Raw genomic sequence first — 22,703 nt, forward strand, 5'->3', positions numbered from 1 at the left:
AGAATATATATTAGGAATATATAAATATATCATTTTTATTTATTTTTACACACACATACACAGCAGTGCTCAGGGCTTACTGCTGGCTCTGCACTCAGGGATCACTCCTAGAGGGTTAGGGGACCATATAGGATGCCAGGTCAAACCCAGGTCAGCCACATGCAAGGCAAGAACTTTACTATCTCTCTGGGGCCATACGAGTAATTATTTACGGGGGCTGGAGCGATAGCACAAAGGGTAGGGCATTTGCCTTGCACGCGGCCGACCCGGGTTCGAATCCCAGCATCCCATATGGTCCCCTGAGCACCGCCAGGAGTAATTCCTGAGTGTAGAACCAGGAGTAACCCCTGTGCATCGCCGGGTGTGACCCAAAAAAGCAAAAAAAAAAAGAGTAATTATTTACATTTCTTTTTTGGGGGGGCCACACTCTGCAGTGCCCAGGGCTTACCCCTGCCACTGTGCTTAAGGATCACTCCTGGTGGTGCTCAGGAAACCAAATGTCAGGATTTGAACTGGGTTCGGCTGTGTGGAAGGCAAACACCTTATACTCTGTCTAGGCCCAGTATTAATTTTACATGAACCCTTTTGCTGTAAAGAACATTACGAAGTCAACTGTCAAAACTTAAATAACATCTGCATATGAAAAAGTCTTAAATGTCAGTTTTATTTTCCTCGTTTTGATGACTGTGTGGTGATTATGTAAGAAACTATCCTTGTTTGTAAGAAATACACTAATATATATATATATATATATATATATATATATATATATATATATATATTTGCTTTTTGGGTCACATCTGGCGATGCACAGGGGTTACTCCTGGCTCTACACTCAGGAATTACTCCTGGCCATGCTCAGGGGACCATATGGGATGCTGGGAATCGAACCCGGGTCGGCCACGTGCAAGGCAAACGCCCTACCCGCTGTGCTATTGCTCCAGCCCCCCACTAAAATATTTGGGGATAATGGGAATTTTTGTTTTCATTTAATTTCTGGGTCAACCTGGTGGTGCTCAGGGCTTACTCCTGGCTCTGAGCTTAGTGCTCACTTGTAGAAGGGTGTGGGGTGCCAGGGATCAAACCCAGGGCGACTGCATGCAAGGCAAACACCATATCTGCTGTACTATTGCCCTGGCCCCCAAATGAAGTGTCTCGATGGCTTTTTCTGTGATGGGTGGGGGGAGGTGTACCTCCAACAAATGTCAGGGGGCTCAGGGGCCTCCCTGGCCTGGTGACTCTTGGTCCTCAGGCTTGACAGTGAGGTGCTGCTCAGGCTCTGTAGTGCTGGGCATCACTGGGACCTTCCAGGGTTGTACCCAGCAGAGGTGGGGGGAGGGGGATAAAGTGTGGTGCCAGGGATCAAACCAGATTTGGCCATGTGCAAGGCCTTAAACTCTCTTCTGTCTTTTTGGGCCTTTGTTGGGATTTCTTTTTTTTTTTTTTATTTGTGGTGGGGAGGCTCACTTGGCGGTGCTCAGGGCTTACTGCTGGCTCTGTGTTCAGGAATCATCCTGGCAGGGCTCAGGGGACCAAACATGGTGCTAAAGATTGAACCCACGTTGATTGTGTACAAAGTAAGTGCCCTACCCACTGTGCTATCTCTCCTGCCCCTGCCTTCCAATCTTTTCTGAGTTTAGCTCATTAAGTATGGTTCTGGGATCATGCTATATATCAGATACAGAGTCGAGTGCCAGGGACCCAATTAGGAAAGTATTATTTTTACTAAAATACTTTTTTACAAAATCACTATTATTGACAAAAGTAACACTACTGGGCCAGAGTGATAGTACAGGGGTGAGGCACTTGCCTTTCATGCTGCAGACCCCTTCTCCAATCCCCAGCACCACATTTGATCCCCCCAGCCCTGCCAGGGGTTACTCCTGAGCACTGTTGGGTGTACCTCACCCTCCTCACCCCCAAAGTCCTAAACTGGGAACCCTGGGATTTATGTTGGGGGGACGTTAAGGTGACAGCATACGGAGCACCTGGGAGAGAAGGGCCAGAGAGGGGGGCGCTAGGAATGTGGCCCTCTGGGTTTCCTGTGAATCAGAGCAATGTCTGTGAGGCCTCGCTGGGAGCTGCCCCGTCCATCGTCCATCGGCACTGAGAGCCCAGAGGGGAGGGACTGTGAATTCTGTGCGCACAGCGGGGCGGGACTGTGGGGCTCAGTCACGGGAGAGGCAGAGGAGTGCCCAGTCTGCGCGGGGGGTGGGGGGGTGGGGCTGGGGGTCAAGGATGGCCGTGTGGCCAGGAACCCTCCGGGTGTGTGTGCTGGGACCCTCTGGCCCTGGAGAAACGGGGGGCGCGGGGCCAGGTGGGCAGGCCGGCTTTGCGCACGCAGAGCCCTGGGCGCAGCGCTCCAGCCTCACATCCTCGCTGCTGCTGCAGGGCCGAGCAGGGCCCCTGGAGCTAGTCCCAATCTGTTTCCTTCTATTCTTTGGCAGGAAGCTCCCGGAGCGCCGCCCCCTCCCCCCGCCCCTGCACTCCCTCTCTCTTCTGCACTATGGACAGAGCCCGGCAGCTGCCTGCCCGCCTCCCACCCAGCTGACATGGGCACCATTGGGGCCACGCGGCTGTGCGGGGTGATCCTGGGCTTCCTCCTCCTCCCAGGTAAGAGGCACTGGCCACTCGCCCGCTGACGCGCCGGGTACCTGTCCCGGCCCTGGACTCAGACCCCTTGAGCTGGCCATCCGGGCTGTGCCTAGGGAAATTCCAGGATCTTTCTGCGAAGGGAACCAGTGGGATTGGGAGGTGGCCATTACCAGTCAGGGGCCAAGCCAGGGATGGTTCAAGCCTTCTGGCGATCTGAGGTCCCGACAGAGACTGGGTTCGGGACATGTGTGGAGTGATGGTCTCGGGAGAGACTGCCCGGGGGTGCTGGGGTGCCCCAGCTCACACTCCAGCCTGGGTGCTAGGTAGATGGCCGGTCACTCTGTCCGCTGTTTTAGTATAAAAGTGTTGACCCCTTGTGCTTGGTGGGCGTTCTTGTGTATGTGTGTGTGCGTGTGTGTGTGTGTGTGTGTGTGGCCAACCCTTGGGGGCGGCCACACCCAGCAGTGATCAGGGCCTACTCCTGGATCTGTGCTCAGAGGTCCTTCCTGGTGGGCTCAGGAGACCATTGCGGTGCCAGGGGTTGAGCCAGCCGTCCTTTCACCCCTGTGCTATCTCTCCGGCCCCCACTATTATTTTCTTCACTTATCCGAGGAGTGACAGAGCACTGTCAGGAGTTCCTCACGTTGACTGATGTTCAGTTCAGCTCACAGCTGAAAGGACTCAGGTTAGATACAAAGAACTAAATGCTGAAGAGGAGGGTCACAGCACCCTCAGCCAAGGGCTCAGGGAAGGTGCCCTCCGGAAACAGCCTCCGTCAGTGGGGCTCTTCCCAGATGATGCCCATGAAGCGGCTCCTGGGGGGCTTCTCATTAAGGAGCAGTTGCTGGGAATCATGAGAAATCCAGGAGGTTCTGAGTCACAGGCCAGCAACTTCCCCTTGGGCATCTAATCCCCACCCCCGCCTCGCCCGCATGAGTCCCCTGTGGAAGATTCTTCGGGAACTGTGCTCAGAACTGCGACAGGAGTATGAGAGTGCTAGAACGGGGTGGCTGGAGGGTCCTTTCTGCGGGAATAGTGGGGAGGCGAGCAGCAGGACATCTGCCTCCTGAGGCACACTGTTCCAAAGGCCACGGGCTGACCTCACACCCCTGACATTCGCTCTGGGGCTGGGATCCGGGTTGTAAGTTGAGGTGGGTGGGCGACGCTAACAGGTGAGACCCCTTTCCCAGGCTCTGCTTCTTCCAGCCCCCTACCTGTTGGCCTGCCCCAAGCAGGTGCAGGTGCGCCCTTGGAAAACCACCCTAACCCCTCTCACCCTGACTTTCTCTACCTGCCCTGGAGAGAGCGCAGACACCTGCTGTCTCCCTCTCTGGTGACTGAGGAATCTTTTTGAGGGTTCTCAGGCCTGTGAAGTGAGTTGATTGAGGCTACAGAAACAGGACAAACCCGGGACCAAGAGGATGGGAGAGAATGGGGCTCAAATAAAAACGTCTAGTCTTTAAAGCACACACATGTGGTCAGACACTGTACTAAGTCCTTTACATACAGTTTCTTTTGGGGGTGGTGATGGAGGGGCTTGAGGCCACGTTTGCTGGTACTCAGAGTTTACTACTGGCTCTGCACTCAGGGATCACACCTGGTAGTGTTCAAGAGCCATTCCTGGCTCTGTGCACGGGAGTGACCCTTGGCAGTGCTCAAGGGACCATATGCAGTGCTAGGGATCAAACTAGGGTCAGTCAAATGCAGGGCAAGCACCACTGTACTATTTTGCTAACCTCTAAATGTAGTTTCCTTCTTTTTTGAGGGGAGGAATGGGCCAACCCAGTGGTGCTCAGGGGTTACTCATGACTGCGCTAAGGGATCATTCCTGGTGGGTTCATGAGACCATACCCCATGTGCTATCTAGTTTCTTATCCTCATAACCAGTTACTAGAGGTATAGGAAATATGCTTAATTTATTTAATAATTGCACTTAATTTAACTTATGACATTTTTGCTTTATTGTTATGAGGCTCACACTCAATGTTAAGGATTAAGCCCGGATCACTAACTTGTTAGGCATGTGTTGTTCTACCACTTAAGCTACAGCTCCAGCCCCCAGCTGCATTTTATTTTGTTTTTTGGTTTTGGGGGGCCACATCTGATAGTGCTCAGGGGATTAAATCTGAGTCAACTCTGTGTAAGGAAAGCACCCTACCTGCTGTGTCATAAGCCCTTTATTTATTTAACTTATTTAATTTTAGATTTTGGTACACACCTGTAATTGCTTAGGGCTACTCTTGGCTCTGTGCTTGGAGGTCACTTCTAAAAGTGCTGGGAGGACCATGGCATGCTGGGAATCAAACCCAGGTCTCCTACATGCAAACCATGAGCTCAGCCCTTTAATCTGTGTCTCTCCAGCCCCCCATTGCACTTTATTTGTTTAGTTTCTGTTGGGGGCCATACCTGGCAGTGCTCAAGGACTGCTCCTGGCTCTGTGCTCAGGGGGTCATGAGTACTTGGGATTTACTTTGGTCTCCCACGTAGCAAAGTATACACACAGTCCACTGAATTATCACCCTGAATCCCTCAATTGCATTTGTTTTGGGGCCAGACTTGGTGGTGTTCAGGGATTCCTCCTGACTCTGAGCTCACGGATGTCTCCTTGGAAGGGCCCAGGGGTCCATACAGAGTGTCAGGGACTGGGCCTGGGTGTGCCATGTGCAAGGCAAATGTACCCACTGTACTACCTATCACTCAGGCCCCCTAGTTTTCATTTATTCCCTGCTCTATATTCAGGCACTGTTCTTAGTGGTGTTAAAGAGACCACGTGGTGCCAAGGATCGTTCTTGTCCTTCTGCACGTGAAGCATACGCTCTAGTTTATGTAACTATCTCTCTATACCATCCTCGCATAACAGCATTTATTTATTTATTAAGTTTTGGTTTGGGGCCATACCTGGAGATGCTCAGGGCTTATTCCTGGCTCTGTGCTCAGGGATCACTCCTGGTGGTATTCAGGGGACCATATGTGGTAGCAGGGATCAAACCTGAGTAGGCTGCATGCAAGGGAAGCACCTTACCCATTGTACTATCCCTGTGCCCCCACAATTGCAATTTTTTTTTGTTTTGATTTTTGGTCCATACTCGGCAATTCTCTCAGCCATACTAGGCTGTAGCAGTAGGATGTTTGCCTTGCACGCGGCTGACCCGGGTTCAATTCCTCCATCCCTCTTGGAGAGCCTGGCAAGCTGCCGAGAGTATCTCATCCGCATGGCAGAGGCTGACAAGCTACCCGTGGCATATTCAATATGCCAAAAACAGTAACAACAAGTCTCACAATGGAGACATTACTGGTGCCTGCTTGAGCAAATCAATGAGCAATGGATGACAGTGATACAGTGATACTCGGCGATTCGCAGGAATTATTCCTTGCTCTGCACTCAAGAATCACTCCTGGCAGTACTCAGGGAACCATATGGGATGCCGTGAGTCGAACCCAGGTTGGCTGCATGCAAGGCAAGCACCTTACTTGCTGTACTATTTCTCTGGCCCCCGACAATTTCATTTGAAAGAAAAGAAACAGATGCCTGGGTTAGAGAGTAAGTGACAGGATCAGAACTTGATCTTAAGCCGGTCAAACTCCAGAATCTACGATCCTGACTTCTAAATAATACTGCTGAGGGAGTCAGGGGATGAGCAGGAGGAGAGATCAAAAGCATGAAGCAGGTAGAGATGGAGAGAGGGAGATTTGGCAGATGGAAAATTCCCGTCACTTGGGCAGGAGCAGTAGTACAGCAGGTAGGGCTTTTGCCTTGCACCTGGCCGACCAACCCCTGGTTTGATCCCTAGCATTCCATGTGGTCTCTCGAGCACTGCCAGGAGTAATTCCTGAGTGCAGGACCCAGGAGTAATCCTTGAGCATCACTGTGTCTGGCCCCAAAACCAGAAAGAAAAAATAAAAACTCCCATCACCAAAATTTTTTCAAGTGTCTGTGTGCCCAGAGCTTGGAAACCCCCTGGCCTGGAGATGCTAAGTCCCTCCCCTGATCGTTTCCACAGGGGAGGCGGTCCAGAGTCTGGTGTTGGAACTCCTTCCAGGGTGTTTGCTCAGTATATAGAAGGACCTGGGAGGACAGTGAGGTGCAGGGCCCGCCAATGACCAACTCTATTTATTTACTTATTTATTTATGTTTCTGGGTCACACCTGGAGGTGTTCAGGGTTTACTCCTGTTTCTGTGCTCAGGGATCATTCCTGGCATAGTTGGAGCATCATATGAAGTTTCAGGGATAGAATCCAGATCAGCAGTGAGTGAGGCAAGAGCCTTACCCACTGTGCGACATCTCTAGCCCCTAAAAATGGAAGTTATATTCTAGTCCCAAAAGTATGATAGATTAATAACAGATCACATTTTCTTTAATCCTCCCCCCTCCCTCCTTCCTTCCTTCCTTCCTTCCTTCCTTCCTTCCTTCCTTCCTTCCTTCCTTCCTTCCTTCCTTCCTTCCTTCCTTCCTTCCTTCCTTCCTTCCTTCCTTCCTTCCTTCCTTCCTTTCTTATTTTGGAGCCATAACCAATCAGACTAAGAAGTTACTCCTGGCTCTGCACTCAAGAATTACTATCGGTGCTTGGGGGACCATCTGGGATAACAGAGATTGAATGTGTGTTGGCCATGTGCAAGGGAAGTGCCAGACCTGCCGCACTATCTCTCTGGCCTCCCTGATCATGTTTTCTGAGGGTGTGCTTTAGCCGGAAAGGATTCCCCAGGAGGTGCAGAGTTAGTACTGTGGGGAAGGTGCTTGCCCTGCATGCATCTGACCTGGGTTCACTCCCCAGAAATACCTGTGGTCTCCTGAGCCTCACCAGGAGTGATCTTTTTTTTTTTTTTTTAAATGTATTTATTTTTAATTAGAGAATCACCGTGAGGGTACAGTTACAGATTTATACACTTTTGTGCTTATACTTCCCTCATACAAAGTTTGGGAACCCATCCCTTCACCAGTGCCCATTCTCCACCACCCGTAAACCCAGTGTCCCTCCCACCCTCCCCAATCCCATCTCCCCCCCACCCCACCCTGCCACTGTGGCAAAGCATTCCCTTCTGTTTTCTCTCTCTAATTAGCTGTTGTGGTTTGCAATAAAGGTGTTGAGTGGCCGCTGTGCTCAGTCTCTAGCCCTCATTCAGCCCGCAACTCCCTTCCCCCACATGGCCTTCGACTACAATGTAGCCAGGAGTGATCTTTAAGCGCAGAGCCAGGAGTAGGCCTTGAGCACCACTGAGGTGGGTCCCCAAAATAGAACAAGGTGTTTTTCAGCATCTTCCCAGAGGGCAAAAGTACTCAAGCCAGGAGCACCTGCAACTATTAACCCACCTCTGGATCCCATACACCCCACCTCTAAGGAGGGACTGAGACCATCAGAGATGCCCACCTAGAAAAATCCGGCCGTGACCTGGATGTGACTCAGCAGTAGAACACTTGTCTTGTATGCATGAGTCCTGGGGTTTGACTCCCCAGAACAACGGAGAAAAGGAAAAAGGAAAATCCTAACAGATCCTATACAAGCTCTGCTTGGAAACAATTAATTCCACACTATCCAAGTGATCGCTGTGGAGGAAGGCCTGAGCTAAGGAAAATAAACAGACAGCAGGCTGCCCCAGGCTGGGCGGCACCAGGCCCCACGCCGCCTGCGCTTCCCTGATGATGCGGCCGGGCCGCTGCTCCAGCCCAGTGCAGGGACGGGAACCCAGCTGGGCGGTTCCACTTCCCCGCCTTGTTTTCCTTTCACATTGTTCACAGGTTTCAAGAATGATTTCATTCTGGAAAATGAGCAAACAGAAGCTGACCTTTCAGGTCCCACACAGGCCGCGGGAAACGCATACACAGGGACACAAACACATCCACAACGAGCGGGCAGGGGCCCTGGCTCTGCTCCCTGACACTTCTCTGGGCTGGGCCAACAGCCACCGCTTCTGAAGTGGTCTGTGCCTCTGAGAATACACCGGTTTGCTTATTCTAGAGCTTCCCGCCGCCTTTGTTTACTCCGATGTGCATTCCGGGCCAGGGAGCTCATGCAGAGGGCAGAAACACATGTGCAAGGCCATGTGCTTGCACGTGAGACACTAGGCTTCCATCCCCTGCACCACGTGGTTTCAAGAATGTGGAGGCTCAGATTGCACCCCTGCTCCCTAATGCTCCCTGACTGCCACATCTTCCTGTGCCTTCCTGTGGAACCCAGCCTGGATGAAAGTATTCACAGTGGCAAACAGATGGCCCAGGCCGGCGAGATGGCTCAAGAGGCTGAGTGCAGGCTTTGGACCTGGGAGGTCCAGGATAAGTCCCCAGCACTGCAAGGTCCCCAGGGGTCACCTAAGCATGGCACTGATAGTAGTCCCCATTTCTGCTGGGTGTGCTCCATACAAAAAAAGAAATTAAAATGCATGGCCCTGCGACTGTATAGGAGGTTCATTTACCTAAGAACCTAGATTCCCCAGGCACTGGTCTAGACGAGGCAGAACACTGGCCCCCTTACCCTCAGATGGGTCACTAGTGTGTAACAACCTTCCCCTGCCCTGTGTTGGGTCTAAAACAATGTGGAGGGCCCGAGAGATAGTACAGGGATTAAGGCACTTGTTTATATGACTGAACCCAGTTTAATGCCTGGCACCAGCTATGAATCTCCCAAGCACCCCCAGAGTGAGAGCAAAGCCAGGAGTAACCTGTGAGCACTGCCGGGTGTGACCCCCAAACCAAGCCAAGTGAAACAAAACATAACAAACAACCCTTGTGAGATTTAAGACAGAAAATGACATTGTGGAGTATGAGGTGGTGGCGATGGTGCTTCGGATTCTCTGCAGAAGCCAGGACTGTGAGCTGGGGCTTCTGCTCGCTGCCCAGGGTGTGTACCTTCTAGCACGGGCCCGGGAAAGCCCGAAGGCCCAGGTTCTTGTACAGGCTCTGCACCCCTCAGGAGACTCCATGTGGTTTGCTCTGTCTTGCAGGCCTCAGCTCCCAGCCCACCACGGTGCAGCCATCCAGCTCTCAGGGTAAGATCAAGCTCAAGGGTTAAATCCACATCTAGGCCTGGGATTTCGTTTCGGAAGGGTGAGAGAGGGTCTGGGTCTGTATGGATCTGACTTCCACGACAGCGAGGCCAGAACCTGAGGAAGTTAATCTCCTGGGCATTTTGTGCAGCCTGGCTCCATTTAATTGAAAGAAGAGAGAGTAAAATAATTGGAGTGGAGGGGGCTGGAGGATAGCACAGCGGGTAGGGCATTTGCCTTGCACGCGGCTGACCCAAGTTCGAAACCCAGCATCCCATATGGTCCCCTGAGCACCGCCAGGGGTAATTCCTGAGTGCAGAGCAGGAGTAACCCCTGTGCATCGCCGGGTGTGACCCAAAAAGCAAAAAAAAAAAAAAAAAAATTGGAGTGGAAATCAGGGCTGGGGAAAAGACACCAACTGTAAGGGGGGAAGAACGGGCTGGGGCCGAGAGAGAGTGCAGCGGGGAAGGCATGCACGCGGCCAGCCCAGTTCTGTTCCAGCACCACATCTGCTCTCCCACCAGGAATGACCCCTGAGTGCAGAGCCAGGAATAAGCCCTGAGGGAATTCAATTAGTTAGGAACCTAGATTCCCGGGCGCTAATCTAGACATAGCAGGTCACTGGCCCTCTACCCTTGGGTGGATCACTAGTGTGAAACTGTTTTCCCCTTTCCTGTGTCGGGTATAAAACCATGTAGCAGAGTGGGTAGGGCATTTGCTTTGCACACGGCAGACCTGGGTTCGATTCCTAGCATCCCATATGGTCCCCTGAGCACTGCCAGGAGTAATTCCTGAGTGCAGAGCCAGGAGTAGCCCCTGTGCATCACCAGGTGTGACCCAAAAAGCAAAATAAATAAATGAATAAAACCATGTGGGTATAGCCCCCAAAGGTGAGGGGGTGCGCAGAGAGAATGAGCGAATGAAAGAAGACAGCAGGTCCTTAGCCCACGTGGGTCTGTTTCAGGAAGCCTCGGCAATTCCAGTTTGACCTTAGAGTCAACTTCCACCAACGCAGGTGAGTATGGCTGTAATCCCGGGGACAAGCCCTACAGGCTGCCCATCCCTTCAGACCTCCTTGGAGCCCAAGGGGACCCTGGTGGGGGTGGGAGCTTGGTGTCACCTCCCTTGCCCCAGCTCCAGCACGCCCCTGCCTCTCTGCCTTGCAGGAGTCAGCTCCTCCTCAGAGCCTGCCAGCCCAAGGCCCCTGGCCAGCACTGCGACCCCAGGTACTCTGGTACTCATAGGACACCTGCCACCAGAGAGGTCCCAGCGGGGAGCGGGGCCAGACGCTGTTTCTGTTTTGAGTGAGGGTCCCGATGGGGGTGGGGTACATTCAGGTAGACAGAGCCTCATGAAGGCGAGCACAGAGCAGGGGGGATGTCAGGGTTGGGCAGAAGCAGGAGCAGGTTGGGGGTGGGCGGGTGGACACACGTTAGATAGGGCCCTGGGAAGCAGCCCCGAGTGAGTGTCCTCTGAAGCAGACCTGAGGAACCACCGAGATGCAGGTAAGAGCCAGGTCAGGGGGAGACAGGATGGTTCATTACGCGCTGGACAGGAGTAGGGGAAGGGGACAGGAGGACCAGGACTGGCCGCACCCTCCCCGACTGTGTCTGAGCAGACCTCGCCTGTTCCCTCGTCCACAGCAGCCTCCGGGAGGAACCCGCAGCTGCTCACGACATCCAGCAAAGCTGAGGCTCCGTGGTCAAGCACCGTGGACGGTCCCACCTTGTCCTTGCTGACTGTCACTCAGACCCAGCCACAGAGGCACACACCAGCACTGGGTGAGTCCTCAGGTCTGGGTCTTGTTGGGGCGCGGGGGGCGGGGACGCCTTCTTCCTCTCTCAGAGACTCACACTCTGCCCGGCCAGGAGAGGCCTCAGGGTCGAAATGCAGGTCAGCAGCGCGTATGGTGGGAGGAAACGGGAGCGGTCTGCAGCACTGGTGGCCCCTGAGCGGGCTGGGTCTGGTTCTGGTGGCCCCAGAATACAAACCTGAGCGGTAAACTCAGGTCCACCTGGGTTGGGAGTCACCCAGGGCAGCCTCAGGGCCTCCGAGCACTGCTGCGGGGTTCCTATTAAAAAGAGGGAGAGGGGCTGGAGCAGTAGTGCAGCGGGTAGGGTGTTTACAGTGGGTAGGGTGTTTGACTTGCATGTGGCCAACCCGGCATCCCATATGGTCCCCTGAGCGTGCCAGGAGTAATCCCTAAGTGCAGAGTCAGGAGCAACCCCTGAGCATTGCCGGGTGTGACCCCAAAAGCCAAATATATAAATATATTATATTAAAATAAAATAAAATAAAAATGAAAAGGAAAAAAGGGTTATTGGCTCAGTCAGGCAGAGGGAGTGATGCCTTTTAAAGACCCCCTGAGGGACTCTGGAGACCCTCTGAGCTCCGTGGCTCAGAATGCCCTGGGTACCACTTAAGGCTTTGAGAGCAAACCCTGGGATGCCTATAATCCTCGCAGTCCCACTGTCTCTGACCCTCAGTAGGGGAAATTTTGCAATGAAATAAAATTGGGGCCAGAGAGACAGTAAGGTACTTGCCTTGCACGTGGTCAACCCAGGTGCCATCCCAGCACTGCTTATGGCCTAAGCACAAATCCAGGAGTGAGTCTTGAGCACAGCCAGGTGTAACCAAAAGCAAAGACAAAACAGACAAGAATTTTTTTTTTTTTTTGCTTTTTGGGTCACACCTGGCAATACTCAGGGGTTACTCCTGGCTCATGCACTCAGAAATTACTCCTGGCAGTGCTCGGGGGACCATATGGGATGCTGGGAATCGAGCCCAGGTTGACTGTGTGCAAGGCAAACGCCCTACCCGCTGTGCTATCACTCCAGCCCCAGAACAAACAAGAAATTGAATTAAAAGAATGGAGGTTGCTGGAGAGAAGGGGCAGAGGGGGAGGGGGGAGGCAATTCTCTTGCATGTAGCTGACCTGAGTTTGATCCAGGTCAGCACGGAATATAGTTCTCCCAGCCCTGCCAGGAGAGATCCCTGAGCATAAAGCCATAGATAAGCATAAAGCATAGATCCCTCAGAGTTAAGCCCTGAGCCACACCGGGGTAGCCCAAAATTTAAAAAAAAATTTTTTTTGGCGTGTACTTTATTTATTTTTAATTAAATCACAGTCAGATACACAGTTACAAAGCTGTTCATGATCAGGTTTCAGTCATATAATGTCCCAACACACGTCCCTTCACCAGTGTACATTTCCCAACACATGTGTCCCCAGTTTCCCTCTGGCACCATAGCCCCCCAGCCTCTATGGCAGGCACTTCTCTCCTCTCTCTGTCTCTTTCTTTCTGTCTCTGTCAGTCAGTCAGTCTGTCTGTCTGTCTGTCTCTCTCTCTTTCCCTTTGGTACTTACGGTTTACAATATAGATACTGAATTGTTATTAGGTATATCTCTTTGCCTACTTCCAACACTCAGTTTCTGTCCAAAATGGATTTTTTTAAAAAAACACTTGCCTTACATGTACCCAACCCATTCCCAGTACTACATATGATTTCCTGACCACTGCTAGGAGTGACTCCTGACCATTACCAGAAGTGGCCCAAAGAAGGAAGGAAGGAAGGAAGGAAGGAAGGAAGGAAGGAAGGAAGGAAGGAGGGAGGGAGGGAGGGAGGGAGGGAGGGAGGGAGGGAGGGAGGGAGGGAGAGAGGGAGGGAGGGAAGGAAGATATTCATGGGGCCAGAGTCTTGAAATTCCTGCACTGACTATGGTCCCCCAAGTACCTCCAGGCATGGCCCCTGGCATCACCAATTGTGGCTCCAAAACCAAAAAGTAAAATAAAAAGAGAAGGGACAAGTAGCATAGGAATTTAGGAACAGGCTTGCTTGCAGCCGACCTGATTTGACTCCCAGTGCCACATGGTCCCTGAAGACCCCTGAATGCAGCTACAGCTCCAGTCCTTCCAGGCCTGGCGGCACCTGATCTCTGGCCCTGCAATGGCTCACTAGCCTGGTTGGTTGAGAATCACGGAGAATCCAACCTCCTGAGCACTATGTGGGAGCTCCCCACACAAAAAGAAACCCGGACTGGGGCCAAATAAAGGCACAGGGGAAAGGAACTCCTAGGCAAACTCAAAGTGATGGTGGGCGGCAGGAGGTCAGAGAGGGCGGGAAGGGCACGTGCGTCTCCGGCAAGGCAGCCTGGCCCCCCACATCTGAGAGAGGAGCCGGGAGGGTGTTTGCCAGTGCCACGGGCTCAGGGATCCCCATGATGATCTGACACTGCCCAGATCTCTGCCCTTCTCTCCGACCCTTGACTCTGGACGCTCCCAGATTTGGGGGCCATGGCACTTTTGTTTATTTATTTGGCTTTTGGGGTCACACCCGACAGTGCTCAGGAGTTACTCCTAACTCTGCACTCAGGAATTACTTCTGGTGGTGCATGGGGGACCATATGGGGTTCCGGGGATCAAATCCAGGTCAGCCGTGTGCAAGGCAAATGCCTTACCTGCTGTACTATTGCTCCAGCCCCAACTGCGGCATTTATAGTGTCCCTGCATCATCAGGGAGCCTGTTAGATCCACGCTTGGGAACAAAGAGCCGCTGCACTTTTCTCATGCTTCAGCCCTGGCAAAGCACAGATAGACTCTGTCTTGCCCGCTGCTGCCCCGTCCCCCAGCACCCCTCCCTCCACCAGGGCTGCCAGGCAGAGCAGGATGGGGGAAGCATCCTAATTCCCATCAACTCACAGTTCTGGGGGCTAGGGTAGGAATGCAGTCACTGTCAGGGTACCTGTGGCCCCTTTCCTGTCTGGGGAGGTAAGCAGGGCCAGTGGCTCCCCGAGAAGCTCCTCAGTCCTTCCCTGTGTCCATCCATTTCATTTCAGACACTTCTCAAGGGGTCACTCCCAGATCAGTTACCACCAGCCTACGGACAAGCGAAGACATGGCCGTCCTGCCCAGCCCGACCTCAGAAACGGTGCTTACTGTGGCTGCATTTGGTGAGAGTGTGAGAGAGGACGTGCCAGGCTCAGGTGACATGGTCTGGGAACACAAATTCAAGTCCCAGCTGTTGGTTCCAGGCTGATGAAAGAGACCCAAGGGCTGAGGTGGTAGTCTAGTGGGGAAGGCGCTTGCCTTGCATATGGTCCCCGAGCACCATCAGGAGTGATTCCTCAGAGCAGAGCCAGGAGGAATCCCTGAGCATCATCGGGCATGAACCCCTCCTTCATTATAAAGTCCCCCCGACCCGTCAATCCCTGCCACCTTTCAACTCTTCTTGGCCCTCTGGGTTCCATTAGATTCTGGGAGGATGGACCGGGGCTGAGGTGAGGATCTAGCCAGGAGCAACGGGCTCACTGGGCCAGTCAAGAGGGGAAGTTACTTTGTTCTAAGAGCCTGTCTGTCACTCTTAGCTGGGATGAGGTTTGGCTGCGATTGCCCCCTCCACGGCCTGTCCCCTCTTCTGCCCCCCTCACCCCTCCTGCTCCTGCTTCAGGTGTCATCAGCTTCATTGCCATCCTGGTGGTGGTGGTGATCGTCCTGGTCAGTGTGGTCAGCCTGAGGTTCAAGTGTCGGAAGAATAAGGAGCCTGAAGGTACATCCTCACCACTCTGGGCTCATCACACTGCTGCCCTTTTCTGGGGGACTCAGAGTTAGATTCAAACCGAGGGTGAGGGAAGAGGGGGCACGTAAGTGCCGCTGGGTGAGGTGGGAGGGGCCGTTGGGTGAGTTTCTGGGTTCAGGCTGAGACTTTCAACTCCACTCTTGGATTTTACAGATGCCCGGAAGCCAGGGAGCTCAGGGCTGTCTGAAAGGTAAGACCATCAGAGGTGTAAGGGATGAATCTTCTCTCTCTCTGTGTCTCTCTGTCTGTGTCTGTCTGTCTGTCTCTCTCTGTTTCTGTCTCTCTGTGTCTGTCTGTCTGTCTCTCTCTCTCACATACATACACATGCAAAATCCTGACAGCCCCCACTGGGGCCAGTGCTAGGGGTGGGCAAGGTCACCTAATCAGGTGACCAGAAGTGGAGCAGACTCTTCATCCCCCTTCCATCCTTCCCATCCTCCCTTCAGGAAAAGTAGAGGAATTCCAATTCTAATATACCCTTTAAAAAGAAGACATTCCCTCTAAGTTCACGGGGTATTTATCTGTGCCAAGTCCTCCCATTACCCTCCTTGCTCCTTCTCTTCCTAATGGACTGCCCTTCCCTTCTTACCTCAGCTGCTCCACAGCCAATGCAGAGAAAGACAGCATCACCCTCCTCTCCATGAAGAATATCAACATGAACAACAGCGTGGGAGGACTCTCCGCGGAGAAGGTGAAGTTCTCCGGCCGCCTCCTTCCCTGTCTCTCCCTTGCTGCCCTCTGCCCCTACTTTCTTAGCCAGAAAGGAGGGTCTTCCAAGGACCCAGGCTCTTCCTCGTCTCTTCCCTATCTCTCCACTCCCAAGAAGTTCTCTTCCTTACCCTGGATTGATTTCACAGGTTCTTTAAAGGCCACCAGGGGTGCTTTGAACACAAGGCTGCTGTCCCATGACTGTGAGAAGGAGTGCAGGGGAATTGGCAGACACTGGACCACATCTAAATTATTTTGTTGTTCCTACACTCACTCCCAGTTCTGAAGGATTCTGCAGTTCCTCCCCATCTAGGAGCAAGCTATCAACATGAGAGACTTGTTCCGGTGTGGACAGTCATTCTAGAAATACAGCCTGCTCCTCTCCCTGCTGGAAGGCACCGGAAAGCAAGAGCAAAGCCAAGCAAGAGCAAGGAAAATGACAAAGTGGATTTGTCCTTTCTCCTTTGCATTAAAATGAGTTTCTAGAGTGCTGTCTAATTTGTTCTTGGTTTCTGTGCCCAGGTGCATTTCCTACAAGAGTATTCTAATAGTTTTGATATATATATATTTTTTTGCAAATCACGTATACAAGTTTCTGCCCCTGTGGGTTTCTCTCTGAGAAACCTGAGAGGTGGAGAAAACTAATTGTTAATTCTAGCAGTGCTTGGGAGACCATGTGGTGCTGGGGGTTGAACCCAGGCCTTCCGCATGCAAAACAAGTGCTCTAGCCCGTTGAGCTATCTCTCTCACACAGTTCTCTGTTTTCATAATAATAGATATCTCTCCCACAACACTAGAATGAAAATGAATCTTGGCTGGAGAAAATCAATGAAGAAATCATCTGAGTATAGTGTGTGAAGTGTTTGACTTAATTTTATTAATTTATTTTTTTGAGGCAGGACATATATTCCAGGGGTTCTCAGAAACCATGAGGTACCAGAAATCAAACCCAGAGCTCTCACATACAAAGCATGCATTCCAGTCCTTTAAGTACTGCCACATTGCTGGATTTCAGTGCATAATCATTACAGATTTTATGCCAAAATAAAATCTGTATTTTTTTCCAAAATAAAAGTGGGGTGCAGTCATTATTTGATTTTTAAAAAAAAAACTATGCTGGCATTTAAAAGTATGTATTACTAAACTAGTTTTTTTTTTTTGCTTTTTGGGTCACACCCGGCAATGCACAGGGGTCACTCCTGGCTCATGCACTCAGGAATCACCCCTGGCGGTGCTCAGGGGACCATATGGGATGCTGGGATTCGAACCCGGGTCGGCCGCGTGCAAGGCAAACGCCCTACCCGCTGTGCTATCGCTCCAGCCCCACTAAACTAGTTTTTGATGCAAGGTTCACATGCATTGAATACTCATGACTAGACCTTAAAACTGAATAGTCCAAGTCAACACTTTCGGTTCAAAGCCCACAGAATAGTTTTTATACTAACCCATAATCAGAAAGAAAATCTTTGCCCATTACTGAATCACTGGCTGGTGAACTATATGGTTCAGCTGGCTTGGGAGGATAATAGTCTTGTGATATCACATGACTTACAAGGCACCTTCACCTCCCCACCAGCATCCTTGGCACCTACAGCACTTTACTGGGTTGAGTGCCAATAGCATCAGCACCGCAGCGCTGCAAACCAACACACTAGGAAGTTTTCAGATATATATCAATGATGTGCATGTGCTGAGAACTCTAATTTTTTTTTTTCTGGAGGGGGATCACACCCAGTGATGCACAGGGATTACTCCTGGCTTTGCACTCAGGAATTACTCCTGGTGGTGCTTGGGGGACCCTATGGGATGCTGGGAATTGAACCCGGGTTGGCCGCATGCAAAGCAAATGCCCTACCTGCCCTACTATCGCTCCAGCCCCAAGTGTGCTGAGAATTCTAGGCTCATGGCTCCAAGTGCACGAGAAGACAAATGCTCATTCATTTGCCCCTAGTGCATACATTGCTGTTCTGTCTACCTATTAAGAGGCGTGACAAATAGAATTAGACCATACAACAATTACGCAGTGAAAGATTATCAACCAATTTTTGGTTGAGGCTGTTGGGGGGAACAGGATGCAATAATTATGTGGTGAAATCAAGGTATCTGTTGACTGGTAGTTTAGAACACAAGTAGACCTCTGAGGTTACTTGAGAGATAAAATGGAATTAAAAACTGTGAAGGAAAATAATAATACTAGACAGTGTGGGGTACTTGGACCCTTATCCCACTTAGACTCTAGGCATTTGTTCCCTCAGATGTTGGGAGGATTGACTGCTGAGGGCTGAGAGGTGGCTAATGGGGATGGGAAGAGGATGAAGACCTGGATCTTCCGTGTCCATTTTTACTTCCTGACCGCACTTCCCTTCCTCCTCACAGTTAACTGCTTCCAGGAGCCCTCAGCAAGAATATTTTGCATGCAAATCTCAGAGCCTGTTTTCTGGAGCACCCAACCCATAACAACAATTAGCATTCTGAAAAGTAATTCAGACTGCATGACTGAAATCCAATCATGAACAGCTTTGTAAGGGTATATCTCAGTGATTCATTAAAAAGATTATTTAAAAAAGTAATCCAGGTAAAGGGAGGGCTACAGCTCAGTGGTAAAGCGTGTGCTTGTATCTAATAGGTCCTGGGTTTGATTCCAGGCACCCATAGTGGAAAAAAATGATAATTTAGATAGGTTTAATTTTTTTCTTCTTTTTCGGTGGTGCCAGGAATTGAACCCAAGGCCTTACACACTCAAGGCAAGTACTCTCCTGCTAAACCACATCCCTGGCCCCTAGATCGCTTTTGTTTAAACCAGTGGTCTTCAAACACCAGTTCATGGAGCAGAGTGGATCTGCAGGTATAGAAAGGTTGAAAGTCCCTGACTTGCCACTAAGGTTCTAACTGCCAGCCCCCTAATTGATATGCAGGATAGGTACCCTCTGCAGAAATGAAATAATTAAAGAATGTTGATTTAAACCACACTGTAAAACACACAGGGCTTAGGAGTCAGCTAGTAACAAAATGGTAATAGAACTCTCCAGGTGACCTAACAATACCTAGAAGTGCTGGATTCTGTTTCAGTTGTTATTGTTCTTCCTGCTGCCATGAGCACCTAGTTCCGCTGCTTATCACATTGGACTAATCAGGTCAAGGACATGGGTTTCATTTTAGGTAACTCAGTTGACATTTCCATTATAAAGCCACAAACTTCTCTCTGAGTCTGGACAATGTCCTGCAAATATGAGCTGTTAGCCATAAGGTATTTATAAGTGTGGAGGTGGGGGGAACTGGTATTTACATGACATTACAATGCATTAACCAGATTGATTTTTCTGTTGTTAAATATCTTTTGTTGGGAAGGGGTATAGAATGAATTCACTTAAGGCTGACTTCTGCTCTCTTGATAATCTATATTAGACAGGGGCTCTGCTGGAGGCTCCTTCTACTTATCCAAATGCAAGACCCCATGGCTGGCAGGAAATCTGATTGCAGCCTTCTGCAGTCCCTGCCGCTTCCCTGAGACCATATCTCTTCCTTGATGTCTAGACAACAGGATGGTGGCCATTTACAGGACAACTTCCTCCCCACTCTAACTCCGGACTTTCTGGCCCCAAAGCAGGAACAGGTGGCGGGATTGGAGCTGCTGTAGTGTGTCCTCTCCCCTCTCCCCCCCTCTACCCCCCATCCAACAATCCAGCACACGTTCTGTTGGACAGGGGATGGACTCATTTACTCACAATCTCTTCCAGGGCTGGATGGGTGACATCTCCATAATATAGGGCACACGGAAAAAGCATCTAGCACCACCAATAATTCAGTCCAGGGCAATTTTGAGAAGTAAAGAATGCTGATAGAAATCTGAGACTGGGGCCAGAATTATAGTACAGTAGATAAGGCACTTGTCTTGCACTCAGCCTACATGGATTTGATCCTGGCATTCCATATGGTCCTGTGAGCACCCAGAGCACGCCAGGAATGATCCCTGAGCACAGAGCCAGGAGTAAGCCCTAAGCATCCCTGGGTGTGATCCAGAAATCAATCAACCAAACAAACAAAAAACAAAAACAAAAAAAAAGAGTGTCTGTAAGCAATATATTTCAACAACTGAAGTAATCCTTGCAATGTCACACTGTAGCACTGTCATCTGTTGTTCATCTATTTGTTGGAGTGGGCACCAGTAATGTCTCCATTGTGAGACTTGTTGTTACTGTTTTTGGCATATCGGATATACACCACGGGTAGCTTTCCAGGCTCTGATGTGCAGACGGGATACTCTTGGTAGCTTGCCGGGCTCTCCAAGAGGGACGGAGGAATCAAACCTGGGTCAGCTGCATGCAAGGCAAACACCCTACCCGCTGTCCTATCACTCCAGTCCAGTTCTTGCACAGTTTCCCAAAAACAGACTAGTACTAGTACCACTCAATTCTATTTGAATATGCTGAAAATACTGTAGGCTCTGCTCACTCTTGAGTTTATGGATGTCCTTTCTTATCTCTTCCTGCTGGTTGTTCCCCTTGGCACCCCTATCTTGAATCCTCTCATCCCACAACTTCCTCTTTCACAAAACAGAAAGATTGAATTTAAAGGTGGGAATAGTTTCAAGGGAGGGAGGGATACCCAGATCAAAACTAAAGCCTAACTAATACATGTGAAGTATGTACTTTGCCACTGAGCTATACACCCCCAGTCCTTACAGTGAGAATTGTTGTTGAGTGGCTGGTGCACTTAAGAAAAATCTAGCACAGAAGTGTTCTGAATGTTGAGGTTGGGAGTTCATGTTAGTCCTGGTAATGCAGTCACATAAAAATTCATCCAGAGGTGTTAACTGAGGTATACATAAGCTGAAGGGTAGGTTTGCCTGGCAATATCTGAGAAGGTTACAAAGCTCAGGCCATTTAAAAATTTTATTTGGGGGGCCACACCTGGTAGTACTCAGAGCCTCCTCCTGGCTCTGTGCTCAGGGGTCACTTCTGGCGGAGGTCAGGAAACCCTATGTGATGCAGGGGTTTGAATCCAGATCGGCTGCATGCAAGGAAAGCATGTAACCTTTCCTCTGTACTAGCTCTCCAGCGCCACCATTTTTCTTTTTTTTCCTTACCTGTAGTAAATGAGCTGTTTAGAAGAGGGACGTGAGGTTTTAGAGGATGACATAAAGGCTATGATCTGGCAGGCCATCTCTAAAAGGCCCCAGCTTTACTTAGCTTTATGGAACCTGGATTCTGCTACTACATAGCTCAATAATTTCTATTACCTCATTCTCAACCCAATTTCCCCTCCCTGGCTCTGGCATTCCCCATTGTTAGCGAGTTATCACTTTAGACCTTAGCTTCTGAACTCTAACGTGTCCCCCACCTTCCTCTATCCATCTTCTAGTCTATTTAAGCCTCCAAAACCCAAATTTCCTTCTTACCTTTGATCATCAGGCAGCAATACTAGAGCACAAGTGACTTCTACACCCAGTCTCTGAGTGCCCTGGTGCTCATAAAACCCAGGGCCACAACTGCAGGACCGGTTGGCACCGCACCCACTGAGGCTATATCTATTTCATCCAGCCCCAACTGTTCAGTAACCCAAACAATTGACCTAAAGTTGAAGAGGTCTTTTTGGAGCTATGTTCCCAGGCTTGGGTTCAGCAGTGCCTAGCCCCATCTCTCAATCACCAGGATCTAGTATACAACAGAGCACAGAACAGATATTAGCATACTTTTAAAATGATATCAAAGGGCTGGAGTGATAGCACAGCGGGTAGGGCGTTTGCCTTGCACGCGGCCGACCAAGGTTCGATTCCCAGCATCCCATATGGTCCCCTGAGCACCACCAGGAGTAATTCCTGAGTGCATGAGCCAGGAGTAACCCCTGTGCAACGCCGGGTGTGACCCAAAAAGCAAATAAAAATAAAATAAAATGACATCCCAAGAGTGAAAAATAGTGCACAGAATGCAAACTATTTATGACGCTGGTTTTCTTTTTCTTTTTTGGTTTCTGGGCCACTTCTGGCTCTGCGTTCAGGGATCACTCCTGATCCCTGAATGCTGGACGGGGTGGGGAGCGATATGGGGCCCCAGGGATCGAACTTGCTGCGTGCAAGGCAAGTGCCTTACCCGCTGTACTCTGTCTCTAGCCCTCCAGGTTGGTTTTCACTGACTCTCCTTGAATGCTCCTAGTGCTGGGTGGAGCTGAAACCACTAGTCCCACTCCAAAGATCTGTTTGGGGAAAAAACGCACAATCGCGGTTGCCCACGTTTGCAGTACCAACATATTCCGCTGGCCAGGGTCGCCTGCCTGCCTTTCATCACCGCTTCTCTGACAGCCCCTCGCGCTGAGGCTGCCGGAAGTTGTAGTCCAGTGCCTAGCGGCGTCTTCGGCTTGGACTACAATGACCAGCATGCCCCACAATTCTTGCCCCCTTCCCTTTCAGCCTCCGGCGCGGGGGAGGCTCCGCAGACCTGCTGACCGGGAACCGCTATGGCAGCGACTCTGGGCAGCGGGGAGCGCTGGACAGAAGGTACCAGGACCTGATCAGAGGGTGGGACAGGCCGGGCCCCGGGAGACGCCTGGGGACGGTGCTCCTGGAGACTTCTAAGAGCTGAGATCCCGGGCCTGAGGTGGGATGAAGGCCTACGAGAGGATGCTGCGCCCAAGTCAGGGTCCGGATCCGGGGTTCTCCCGGGAGAGGCGCCGGGATCTGGAAGGCAGGAGCACAGGCAGCAGGGGGCCCGGCGGCGAGCGGTGACACTAGGAGAACTTGTTGCCTCGCAGCCCCCAGCCCCGCCCCGCCCGTGCCCCGCCCCGGGCCGGAGGGTCCAGACCCAGCCCGCGCCCTGGGGGCGGGAGTGGGACCCGAGGGATGGGGGTG

General features: G+C 51.1%; 3 protein-coding genes across 5 annotated transcripts in view; 2 read left to right on the plus strand and 1 right to left on the minus strand.

Moving 5' to 3' along the window:
* The window catches only part of SMIM33 (small integral membrane protein 33), a 34,668-nt gene that overhangs the window by 11,592 nt on the left and 373 nt on the right, over positions 1 to 22,703 (minus strand). The window lies entirely within an intron of this gene.
* ECSCR (endothelial cell surface expressed chemotaxis and apoptosis regulator) lies at positions 2,314 to 16,346 on the plus strand. 2 transcript variants are annotated; one of them, XM_055141652.1, is made up of 10 exons: positions 2,314 to 2,613; positions 9,533 to 9,577; positions 10,539 to 10,589; positions 10,741 to 10,800; positions 11,218 to 11,355; positions 14,412 to 14,525; positions 15,023 to 15,121; positions 15,305 to 15,341; positions 15,746 to 15,842; positions 16,009 to 16,346. In XM_055141652.1, exons 1-10 carry the CDS (start codon positions 2,553 to 2,555, stop codon positions 16,015 to 16,017), a joined length of 711 nt encoding a protein of 236 aa, XP_054997627.1. In that variant the 5' UTR covers positions 2,314 to 2,552; the 3' UTR covers positions 16,018 to 16,346. The 2 variants fall into 2 exon arrangements, with proteins under 2 accessions (XP_054997627.1, XP_054997626.1); XM_055141651.1 differs by having other exon boundaries at positions 2,453 to 2,613; positions 11,221 to 11,355.
* Positions 22,221 to 22,703, plus strand: part of DNAJC18 (DnaJ heat shock protein family (Hsp40) member C18) — a 30,138-nt gene continuing 29,655 nt past the window's right edge. The window contains exon 1 of the mRNA XM_004609918.2: positions 22,221 to 22,352. Within this exon, the coding sequence (XP_004609975.2) occupies positions 22,313 to 22,352 (40 nt within the window). The 5' untranslated portion in view covers positions 22,221 to 22,312. The remainder of the gene's footprint in view (positions 22,353 to 22,703) is intronic.

This window comes from Sorex araneus, chromosome 6, assembly GCF_027595985.1.
Source record: "Sorex araneus isolate mSorAra2 chromosome 6, mSorAra2.pri, whole genome shotgun sequence".
NCBI lineage: Eukaryota > Metazoa > Chordata > Mammalia > Eulipotyphla > Soricidae > Sorex > Sorex araneus.